The sequence below is a fragment of the Setaria viridis genome, chromosome 9 (assembly GCF_005286985.2).
Source record: "Setaria viridis chromosome 9, Setaria_viridis_v4.0, whole genome shotgun sequence".
Classification (NCBI taxonomy): domain Eukaryota; kingdom Viridiplantae; phylum Streptophyta; class Magnoliopsida; order Poales; family Poaceae; genus Setaria; species Setaria viridis.
In genome coordinates, this window is record NC_048271.2 from 23,761,526 (window position 1) to 23,773,192 (window position 11,667).

Genomic DNA, 11,667 nt, shown 5'->3' on the forward strand with positions numbered 1-11,667 from the left:
CAATTATTGCATTAAAAACAAAGGGCCATCGAGGATTAAAATTATTATTGCTTTTTTCCTCCCTCTTGCGCAAGATATTGAAATCACCTCTTAACAACATAGGAAGGATTCCGTCTCACACATCCGCACCAGCTCAGGCAAAAACTCAGGCTTGTGTGAATCTTGTGCGGCTCCATACATTGGCAGAAAGACCCACTCAAAACCATCATGCTTACAACGAATGTGCAGTTTAACACAAAAAAATCTCCGGTCACAACATTCTTGACTTGAAGAGTTTATGTATTAATTCCCACTAAAATGCCACTAGACTGGCGATAAACAAAACAAAATAAAATCTTTCATGGCAGCAAGACTATTTAGAAAAGGAACAGCAAAATTAGATCTACCTATTTCCAAAAGCGCAATAAAATCTAACCCATGTTCTCTTATTGACTCTGTCACAAAAAAAATGTTTTCCAGGGTCACGAAAACCATCACTATTCCATGTCATCCCTTTTAGTCCTGCCATTAGGAGTAAATTTTTTATTCTTATTGCGAGTGCTTCTTCGCATGTTTGTCCTATCATAAGACTTTCATCTATGAGAATGAACCACCTTCTTATTTTGAGCCTCAAGATCTGAGAGATCCTCACAAATTGGATCCTCTTCATCTACCAAATCGTCACACAAATTTGAGGCCTTTGAAACTACTAAACTATGGGATCCCAGAACCCCCATCATTTATTTTTTGCTCATTTTTTTTAGCATAGTTAAAGACCTATTTGTTTCTTGTATTTATAGGCAATCCATATGCATGCAACAACAGGGCTACGTACGTCTACAATACAGATCTTTCATCGTGTAGGTGATTTTCTAAGTCTAAATTCTTACTATTACGAATTGCATAATTAGAGAATAAACCAGCATCCGAAGCATATACTAAAACCGTAAGGCTAGATATAAAGTTGAAGCCTCACCTAGAAATTGGTTTATACATTTGTAATGCCAATATAAAAATTCAAATATAACTATGTTCTATGTATACACATTGGTAACATTATTGATGAATTTTAGTTGAATATTGTAGGCTTTTCTAATTTTTTTAAACTAAAAAATAAAACCATAATGTATTTCATATCTTCTTTGCATCTTCTATAAATTTCTTGAAATGATCCAAAGATAAATGGAAATTTGAGATAAAATCAGCTAAAATAGAATGAAGAAAAAACACTTTACTAACTAGCCACATTCACTCCTTTTTTTATGGAGGAAGCAGGAGTGGCTACCCCCTGCTCATTATTCATTAATAAGGAAGGAAACAGACCAATTATAGTCAAGAGTTAGGAAACAAAGAATGAAACAAAAAAAATCATGGACATTGCAAAAGTGATTCTACCCATTGGGACATTGCTGGAGATCCATGTTCTTTGCTCGCAGAATAACTAGAGCAAACTCCTTTCTAGATAGGGATGGGCATGCTGCAAATATGGGGGGTGTCTCTGAAAATGAGGTCATTTTGTTCCATCCAAATACACCACTCATACCAATGATGATATCCATGCAGAAGGAAAATCTTAACTGGTCATTGAAAGCTTCCAGGTTCTCAAGGGGGCCTCTATCTAGTATTGTCTGTAAATTTAGTATCATCCAACTATCTTGAGCAAACGAGCAATGCACAAAAACATGGCAAGTTGTTTCCTCCATGCATCCTTTTTTCTGTGGGCATCCTTCATACATCCTTGACATAGAACATAGTCATAGGACTGCAAAAATATGATCTTCCTTCTCAGGAGATTTCTAGTGTTCAGCCTATCCTTTAGTAGGAGCCAAAAGAATACCCTATGCTTGTGTTGACATGAAGATTTCCAAAGCCATTGGAAGGCTGGATGAACTCCTATGTGGCCAATGAGTCTTTTGTAATTTTTTGTGGAGGAGAAAATATTGGAGCCTCATAATGTCCACTAGTCATAATTGTCAGTACAGGCAAACTCTCCTTGCTTTGGAGAAAAATATGTAGTTTATCAATAGCTCGGGTGGAAAGGGGAATATGGAAGAGCTGCTCTATTTTAGATCCAGGTATGGTGCGTGAGAAAGAGCATCGAAAGAAAGCCCTGACCAACATAGTCCCACCTGTCAGAACTCATTTCTCACCAAGGAGCAACTGGCAATGTGGAACATGACATAGAGCAACTATATATGGGCCTTAGGTACTTCATAGTAGTAATAGATGCATCAACAGTCATGCTTGCCCATATTCCACTAGGAACCATGCCTTAACCAACCTATGTCATAAAATAAAGGCAATTTTCCTAGATGATAGGAACTAATTGGTGCCATCGAGTGCCAAGCAATGTGCAACATGACCAACATAATTGTATATGGGCCTTTAGGTACATCGTAGTGGTGATAGATGCATCATCAGTCATAGTTCTCCATATTCCACAGAAACCTTGCCTTAACAAACCTAGGTTATAAACTTAGGGAAATGTTCGTAAATCATAGGATCTAATCCATTTGGATGGACAATGCTCTAAGAGTTCATTTGCGTGCACCAATCTCACCACTTTAGGGTACTACTATGGATGCACAATGTAAGTTGGACATTTACATTGGGTATGATTCTCCTATGCACTCGAAAACCATGACATGGCCGGGATTTCTAAAAGCAAGGTACAAACATTTGATCTTTAATGAAGTAATATTCTCAGCAACGGCATCAAATAGTGACATGTCAGTTAGCTCTTAGAATCCACATCAGCTTTTTTTATCCTATGTGAAGGACAGAGAGAAATGCTAGCTTTTCATGAAGAGAATGTCTCAAGCACACATTAATGTGTAGTGGCCAGTGGGCCAGCACTTGTATCTCTTCCAATCACCTTTCTTTGCTTTGGAGTCTACTTCAGCTTTTGTATTTTCAAAAGCTAGAACATTTGAGAAGTGATCTTTTTTTGTGCTTGCTAGCTCTTATTGTGGTAGTTGCCATACCTAGGCCTTAGAGCTATCAATTTGCTCTAACTGCTGGAGGATGCCTTAGGGGTGGGATGTGTGGGGATCTCCCTCCGGAAGTCCCGCTGATCACTTGTATTAGTCCCTGAATCAATAGGCTAATACGGTTATCATCACGGTTCAGTATTTCAAGCAATAAAAGTATAATTAATAAGATTTCACCTTAACGTAGCAATGAGAAGCGCAGGTGCCCATCCACTAACAAGATGATTGAAACACCCAGAGAACTATACCTGCAAGACAAAAGCAAGGATGAGTACACTTATGGTTGGTACTCAACAAATCCCACCATTTACTAAGTAATTATATGCATTTTAGGATGTGGGCAATGAAGAGGTTAATGGGTATAATCCTAAGTCTAAAGCATCTCTCATATGCAAGGTGAATTTAGAAAGGTGAGTTTTGTAAAGACTTTCTAAGAAGGTTACTACTATTTTATAGAATGAAAGTTGTGGTCCTGGAGAGGGAAAACTACCTCCCCTACTGGTCCTCAAGTTTTATCCTGGATTCCAGTCCATCGACCTTCCTCCAGTATTTCCAAACACTAATCCTCCAGTAATCATGGGGGCTTTGACTTAGTGGGCTCGTGCCGTGAGCCTCGGCTACCCGAATAGGTCATACTCTGCGCAGAGGTGTGCACTTTCCCCATACATCCGGCCAGCCCATACCCTCACAAAAAGGTGGTACTAACCTATGAGACCCATGCCCACCGAAGCCTATCTCTAGGTAGCATTCTCTAGGTCCATCCACGGATATACTAGGGTCTAAATAGGGGCCACTAACATCCGCCTTGTGGATCCTATCCCGGGAAGTGCATGCATAAAATATCAAACCGGGCCTCCAGCCCTCTCAACAATCAACCTGTGCTGACTGGACCTAGGACTATGCGAAGGTCCTACTCCAGCATATCCATTGCCCACCTTGGCCCCTTGGGATGGATGACTAGGTTCACCTAGCGGGGTTTGAATCAAGGCCTCACATAAACAGGCACTCCCGAAGGCTATATCCTTCTGGCACATATGGTTGTATGTTTCACAAGAAAGACTCGCCCAATGAACCGATCCTTATGTGATCGGAGTAAGCTCTAGGATAGAGTATCCTCCGCTGAGGTCGTCCCCTTTCTCCATGGTCCAAAACACACCCTAGGGGTTGTTATTACTATTATTTCATCTCTTAAATCACACATTCCCAAAGAGAAAATCCTTCCTAAGCATCTTGTTTAATATAAAATGATATTTTGTTAGATTCTCTCCATAGAGGATCCAACAAGTGTTTTATCCCCCTTTATGGGGCGCGACTCGACTGGCCTAGCCTTTCTATTATGGGATGACTTCTGAAAATGTAGTTTTCTAGGGTTATATGGCATCTGGCATTTCAATAGCAAATAGGTTAATATAGAAAGCACGTATTTCTAAAGAAATAGTTCTTAAAAGGAAAACAATGTTGTCCGTATTAGGTTGGCAATATTATTAACTCTCGCACTCAATAGTATAAAACATGAACTAAGAGTCGAGACTTGCCTTCATCGAAAATCCTTAACATCTCCTAGGACGATCAGGGTTCTTGGCTTCAAGCCCTTCTGGATCCTTGGCATCGGGTGGAGCCTGGTCTTCTAACGACTGGCAAAAGTGTATAAAATAACAATCAATAAAACAATACACCAATCAATTCCTAAAGAATGGAAAGAAAGAAAAAGGATAAGTATTATGGGAATTACCTGATAATGAAAGGTGAATTCCTGGGTAATGGATGGATAAATAACTCATTAATTATTTAGAATTATGTTTCTGAATAATTAATGGCTTGGGTGGTTGGATTTTTAGGAAGTTCTAGGGTTTTGGTAGCAACACAACATCTGGGTTTGGATGATAATTTGAGATTTTGGACGGGTGGCATTACTGCTGGGTTGCGATGAGAATTAAGATTTAGGTCGAGTGGCATATCAGCTAAGGGAAGATGATAATTGGAGTTTTAGTTGGGCGGCATAATGGCTGGGCCTGGTTGATATCTAGGTTTCTAATTAGGCAGCATAATGGCTATGTGGTGGAATGGATCAGACACTCGGATAGATCCTTAAGGGTTAGGGATCGCTAGGGGGTTATATGATGAGCCAAGGGCTAGGGTAAAGGAGACTTGCACGGCAGTGCTCGTCACCTGGGGCTTATCCCTATGGCAGGCGGAGCTAGCGAAGTTCCCTTATCATAGGGTAAGAGTAGAACTTGAGAACTTGTACAACAAACGATCTACCTCAGTGCGGCAACAGATGTTGTTGACAAGATCAAGTGGAAGCCAGAGAGGTTGCTCGACGGACTCTCTTCGACCGCTGGGGTGGAGCCGGACAAGATCTGGTAGGACGGGAATGGATGCTAGAGAGCTTGCACAACAGATATCCTAACATAGTGCTAGGAGATAGACATGCGGCATCAGGCGGAGTCAGGCAAGGTTAAGCAGATCAAAAATTGGGGCCAGAGCTTGCTCGACGAACTCACTTCGGCCACTGAGGCGGAGTTCGGGTAGGATGACCAAGGAAATAGATTTGGATGGCTCTACAGTATTTCTAGGAATCTTCTGGGAATTCTCGAAAGAAGATCGGACGGTACACGAATTCTAGCGTACACGAGAAGGGGGTTTTCTATTAAAGAAAAGATAGGATAATATGGATAGGGCATTTTTGGGATGAACAGTGGCAAAGAAGTATATTGTTGGGTTTAGAATATGTCCTAGTATTTTTTGGGAATTTTTAGAGGTGTGTAAGTGTTTGAAGTAAGCTTTGGGTACACAAGGCCGGGTGGCCATAACAATTTTGGGTGTGCTGACGTAGAGGGGGTGGGGCTGGGTCAGTGTGCTGTGAGCCTGTGGACTCAGGTTGTGGACCAAGGGCGTTCGGGAGTTAGCGGAGGGGGGCTGACGGTGGGACCGACAGCATTAGCCGCTTGGGCTCATCTGGCAGGTTAAATAAGAGACAAAAGGGGACGGAGGGAGATGACTGAAGGGGAATGACATCCCGGCTGGGCGCCGGAGCCAGGCGATGCCGCCGGGTTGCCATGCTCGCCGCCGCATGGGGCGTCGGAGTCACACCGAGGAGACGCCTCCGGTCGTCGCTGGAAACGGGAGCACCACCAGGAGGAAGAGGAGCTTGCGAGGAGTCTCTTGGTGGTGTTAGGAAGGTGGGGAAGTGAGGGGAGAGGTGCAGCCACGATGAGCAAGGATTGGAGCGGCTGGGCTTCGTGTGAGGAGGAGGGGGAGGAGGGGAGGCGCTATTTATAGGCCGGGCGAGCTCCGGGGAGGCGACCACATTGCCAGAGCTCCCTTGGCGGCCAAGGAAGGGAGGAAGGAATGTATAGGGCCGGCCAGCATGGATGAGGATCCATTAATGGCCAGTGGTGGCAGGGGTAGAGCGGCTGGGGTCAGGGGCCGCAGTGGATAAGGGAGGGGGAGGTGGTGTTGGTAGGCGGCGAAGCAAGCTAGGGGGGACGCATCCGCGTGGCGGCGTGCAGCGTGACGCGGCGTCCGGGGTCAGGCGCGGCATCCAAGTGTGGAGGAGGATGAGGTGAGGGGGAGAGGGGTGCAGGGCACGTGCGTGGCACATGGCCGAGCGTGGTGATGATGGCCAGCGGCGTCTCGGTTAATCTCGTGCGGTGTCTAGTAACTCTGGTGCCGACGCTGTTTGGCGCGGTGGCACGGCGGTGGTGCGGCGCGGCGGTGCGGTAGCGCTGCACTGGAGTAGTGGTGGCGTAGTGGAGGGGAGGGGAGGTGCCGGTGCTGGGCTGGGCGGGTGGTGAAGTGGGCCACGTGCAGGGGCGAGCTGGGCCGCGTGCCGTGCGCTGGGCCAGGCTGTGTGCTAGGAAGGTGCGGGAGGAGGCAGGCCGAAAGCAGAAGTGGGCCGGGTGGGGAGGTTGCAGCCTGCTATTGGTTTTAATTTTATTTGTGTAGGCTTTGGTTTGAATTTGATTTAGATTTCAAATCTCTATGAGATTTGGTTTGAGGGTTTGGGTAGGATATTGAGAAGAGGATTGTTTGGCTATAAATTGAGCCAAGGATTTGAACATTATTTAGAAGGAATTTAGAATAGAATTGGATGGAAACCTCATAGGGTTTTAGTTTGGATTGATATTCAAATCTAATTTGAATATCATGAAGGATTTTTGGAAGTTCCATTTAGAGATTAGATTTGGAAGAGGATTTCTAAAGAAGAGCAATCACATGCATCACATATGTAGGTTTGATACGAGATTTAGTTTGTAAAATGAGGTTTGAATATTTGGGAGAAGAGTTTATGTTATAATTAAAGAAAATTTTAAAAAACTTCGTATTTTTTAATGCTCTAAAAGGCGGAATGTTACAGGATGGACAAAGAGGGAGGTACTTACAAATTTGATTTGCAAAATCTTGCAAACAAGCAATTAGATGCATATATCTACCATTGAAGTGGATACATGAGAAGACCATTTATTTAAAATGTGCGTTGATAGCAATCAATTTGGGAAGCCTTGTTGCGGAATCGATTACAGTTGCTGAGTTCATAAGTCACTCTAATCGGAATAATGGAATGACGCAATAACAAGAGAAAAGTCCTTTACTCGCTAAAAACGGAGAAAAGTCCTTGGACCTATGGTTATCAACACTCCTTGTGTAGGGCACAAATGGGTATACGTATTCCTATAAATAAGAAACATGGACATAACCAAGTGGTATGGTGAGGTATAAAGAAAAAATAGTAGCACAGGGGTTTTGACCGGGAGACCAAGTATTATTGATGTTTTTTGAACATAAAGGAGAACTATGTATTTTTTATTAATTAAGAAGAGAAAAACAAGTAGAAACCTTACAAATTAACACACACATTCTAAGTTACATTCGCACCCGTGATTATTGTTTGCGGGAACAATCCGACCTAAAGCCTAACCACTCCTGGGACATGGGTAGTCAGGCGGTAAGCCTGGTAAATAAGGACAACTGTAACATAGAGGTAGTATATCTTCGTGGTATTCAGTACTTGCAAAGTCAAGACGATGAAGAAGCTGATGCAACCACAGAGGCTGGTAAAACTAAGCGTAGTCACAGTATTTTGCGGGAACATCACCACGCCGATGTTTCATACACAACAGAAGCCTATAAATAACCTGAGATTATTTGCGACCACACGTCGTTACCTCTTCCTGCGGGGAGTACAACACTACCGATTCAAAGTAACAGACACACACCACTCTTTCCCAAACACTAACCCTATCCTTGTGCCTATAAATACTGGCTTCTCTCCAGTAACTGTATCTTCTCACTTGTAACTCAGAGACTCCGAATGATGTTTCACATGGAGAAGCTGGTGCTTTCTCTGTTATGCGTTGCTTTGTTCCATGGTTCGTTGATCTAACTCAACTCGAAGTTGTTGCAGATCTATGAGAAAATTGTGTCCAGATAATGCCAGAGTAGTTGTTGCAGATCTATGAGAAAACTGTGTGCAAATAATGTCACATTTCCAGCTTTACATTTCGTTTCCGTTTTTCTGATATGATATTCATAAGTAACGCACTCGATGTTTGTCTTTTTGATGCGCAGGATGCGTGGTCCACTCCGTGGAATATGATCATACAGCAAGCATTGAGGCAAGTCTAGTTATTTAATAGAACCTCCCTACACTGATGTCCTCCAAGACCAAGAAACTTGTTAATAATGATGGCAGAATATACAAACTATTTTTTGAACTAGGAAAACGGTAGACAATGTAATTCCTTTTTCAACAGAAACTTCTGCATCAGATAGTTTAAAAAAACTACAATTGTTGTTTTCAGTGGAACCTATGTACAATTAATGGATCACAGAAGTTCATTGTAAGGCTTAACGATCAGTTCGTTAACGGATCCAATTAATCTTAGGGAAGTAAAATTAAAATATCACATGAGTTATTTTAAATTTCTCTCTATAGTACCAGAGAAATGGTCCTAAGAGTCCTGTTGAAAAGGTCAAATGAACACAACTAGTTCTTCTAATCTTGTTGCCCCCACATTGCAGTGCCTTCCCGACCCCATGAAGCCCCTGTACAACGGCGGCATCATCCAGAACGGCGCGTTCAACAGCGGCCTGATGGGCTGGTCGACGCACCGGAACATCAAGGCCGGCGTGCGCAGCTCGCCGTCCGGCAACAAATTCGCAGTGGTGCAAGGCGCCGGCGGCACGCTGTCCATCAGCGGCAATGTCCTACCGTCCCACAGCGTCTACCAGAGGGTCCGGATGCAGCGCGACACCCACTACTCACTATCCGGTACGTGCGAACAGGCCATGCGCGCCCAGGCTGCACGCGTTGTTCATCTTCCTGATCCGTGTGCCCCTTGCGTCCGCAGCATGGCTGCAGGTTCCCGCTGGCTCGGCCCATGTGAAGGCGGTCGTCAAGGCCCCCAACGGCGAGCGCGTCATCGCCGGTGCCGTCGTTGCCCGGTCCGGCTGCTGGAGCATGCTCAAGGGAGGCATGACCACATACTCTTCCGGACACGGAGAGATCTACTTCGAGGTATGTGGATTTGTTAATTAGCTGAACAGAATGCATGGCATAGTCCTTTACCTAACTGAACGCCTCCGCGACGTGCAGAGCGATGCGCCCGTGGACATCTGGGTGGACAGCGTCTCGCTGCAGCCATTCAGCTTCGACGAGTGGGACGCCCACGCCCGCCGCTCCGCCAACACGACGAGGAGGAGCACCATCAGGTTGGTGGCCAGGGGTGCCGACCACAAGCCGATGGCGAACGCCACCGTGATCATCGAGCTCCTCCGCGCCGGGTTCCCGTTCGGCAACACGATGACCAAGGAGATCCTGAACCTGCCGGCGTACGAGAAGTGGTTCACGTCGCGCTTCACCGTGGCCACCTTCGAGAACGAGATGAAGTGGTACAGCACCGAGTGGAACCAGAACCAGGAGGACTACCGCATCCCGGACGCCATGCTCAAGCTCACCAACAAGTACGGCATCAGGGTGCGCGGGCACAACGTGTTCTGGGACGACCAGAACTCGCAGATCCGGTGGGTGAGGCCCATGAACACGGACCAGCTCAAGGCGGCCATGCAGAAGCGGCTAAAGTCCGTCGTGTCCCGCTACGCCGGCAAGGTGATCCACTGGGACGTGGTGAACGAGAACCTCCATTTCAACTTCTTCGAGGGCAAGTTCGGCCCCACTGCGTCGGCGCAGATCTACAACCAGGTCGGGCAGATCGACCACAACGCCATCCTCTTCATGAACGAGTTCAACACGCTGGAGCAGCCTGGGGACCCGAATCCGGTTCCCAGCAAGTACGTGGCCAAGATGAACCAGATCCGGAGCTACCCCGGCAATGGCGGGCTCAAGCTCGGCGTTGGCCTCGAGAGCCACTTCTCCACGCCCAACATCCCCTACATGAGGAGCGCTCTGGACACGCTTGCCAAGATGAATCTGCCGATGTGGCTCACCGAGGTGGACGTCGTCAAGGGCCCCAACCAGGTGAAGTTCCTGGAGCAGGTGCTCCGGGAAGGGTACGGCCACCCGAATGTGAACGGCATGATCATGTGGGCGGCGTGGCACGCCAACGGGTGCTACGTGATGTGCCTGACGGATAACAGCTTCAAGAACCTCCCCGTCGGCAACGTCGTCGACAAGCTCATCGCCGAGTGGAAGACGCATCGCACGGCCGCCACCACCGATGAGAATGGCATAGTCGAGCTTAACCTCCCCCATGGCGAGTACAACTTCACCGTGACGCATCCATCCGTCAAGGGCACCGCCATCCACACCATGACGGTGGATGCTGCTTCTTCCGCGTCGGACCACACGATCACCGTCAAAGCCTAGGAATTTGGACGTCCGCCAGATTATTAATTAGTGATTTTTTGCTATTGTAAATAATTGGGGACGAAGAGCTGAGATTGACCAGAGAATGGTCCAATGGTGATCCACTGGAATAGGAGTGTTCGTTCGGTAAAAGTGTTATGCGGCTACTGTTAAAAATGGTATATTTTTAGTCTGTTAACTAGAGCATATAGTAGCCTCGCAAAAAAAAACAGCATATATAGCAGTATATTAGTATAGTGTAGTATCGAGAACCAAGATAGTGTTCCTCGCAAAAAAAAAAGGAAAGAAAAAGAAAGAAGCAAGATAGTGGAGATGGCTGTACCTTCTTCCCTCCACAGATCAAATCTATGGTCACTTGTTCAGCCCAGCACAGGTCCTAAAATGCGCTAATGAACACGCGTCCAGGTCTTATAAGGGTCCCAAAAGTGTAATTCATTGACCATCGTGGAAGAGCATGCCTTCAACATGAAGGCATTGAAAACTGATATAGAGCTTCAAATTTTCAAGATATTTATTTTATGATAAAAAAAAAGATCAAGTGCCGCACAGATGTTAAGAAAAAGTACGAAATATGCTAAACATCTTCTAAAGGAACATAGCTACCAATTTTTGTGGATCCTATGTAGTTTTGAACAACAACCAATATATCTAAATAAACTTGGGCCAACTTAACTAAATATAAAGTCCGCTATTATAGCAGCTCAATCAAGGGCCCAAATAATCACCTTATTCCATATTCATCAACACATATATACCACGTGCATACGTATATATAGACCTAGATGTTGCATGGAACGTGTTGACACGGAAACACGCCGCGCTAAATACTTCAGCATTAAACGTGCAGCCTGAAAAGACGCTCCTTGTTGC

The 11,667-nt window shown here is 45.4% G+C and overlaps 1 protein-coding gene across 1 annotated transcript; it reads left to right on the forward strand.

The window, feature by feature from the left end:
• Positions 1 to 8,991: 8,991 nt before the first annotated feature.
• Positions 8,992 to 11,059, forward strand: LOC117840587 (endo-1,4-beta-xylanase 4). The gene is made up of 3 exons (XM_034721111.2): positions 8,992 to 9,243; positions 9,323 to 9,489; positions 9,568 to 11,059. Exons 1-3 carry the CDS (start codon positions 9,009 to 9,011, stop codon positions 10,795 to 10,797), a joined length of 1,632 nt encoding a protein of 543 aa, XP_034577002.2. The 5' UTR covers positions 8,992 to 9,008; the 3' UTR covers positions 10,798 to 11,059.
• Positions 11,060 to 11,667: the final 608 nt, after the last annotated feature.

Bases quoted from the DNA above. Each gene is read 5' to 3' on its own strand.
- LOC117840587 (XM_034721111.2), top strand. From the start codon at position 9,009: ATGAAGCCCCTGTACAACGGCGGCATCATCCAGAACGGCGCGTTCAAC. The intron at 9,244-9,322 runs GTACGTGCGAAC...TTGCGTCCGCAG, and splicing joins CACCCACTACTCACTATCCG to CATGGCTGCAGGTTCCCGCT. The intron at 9,490-9,567 runs GTATGTGGATTT...CGCGACGTGCAG, and splicing joins ACGGAGAGATCTACTTCGAG to AGCGATGCGCCCGTGGACAT.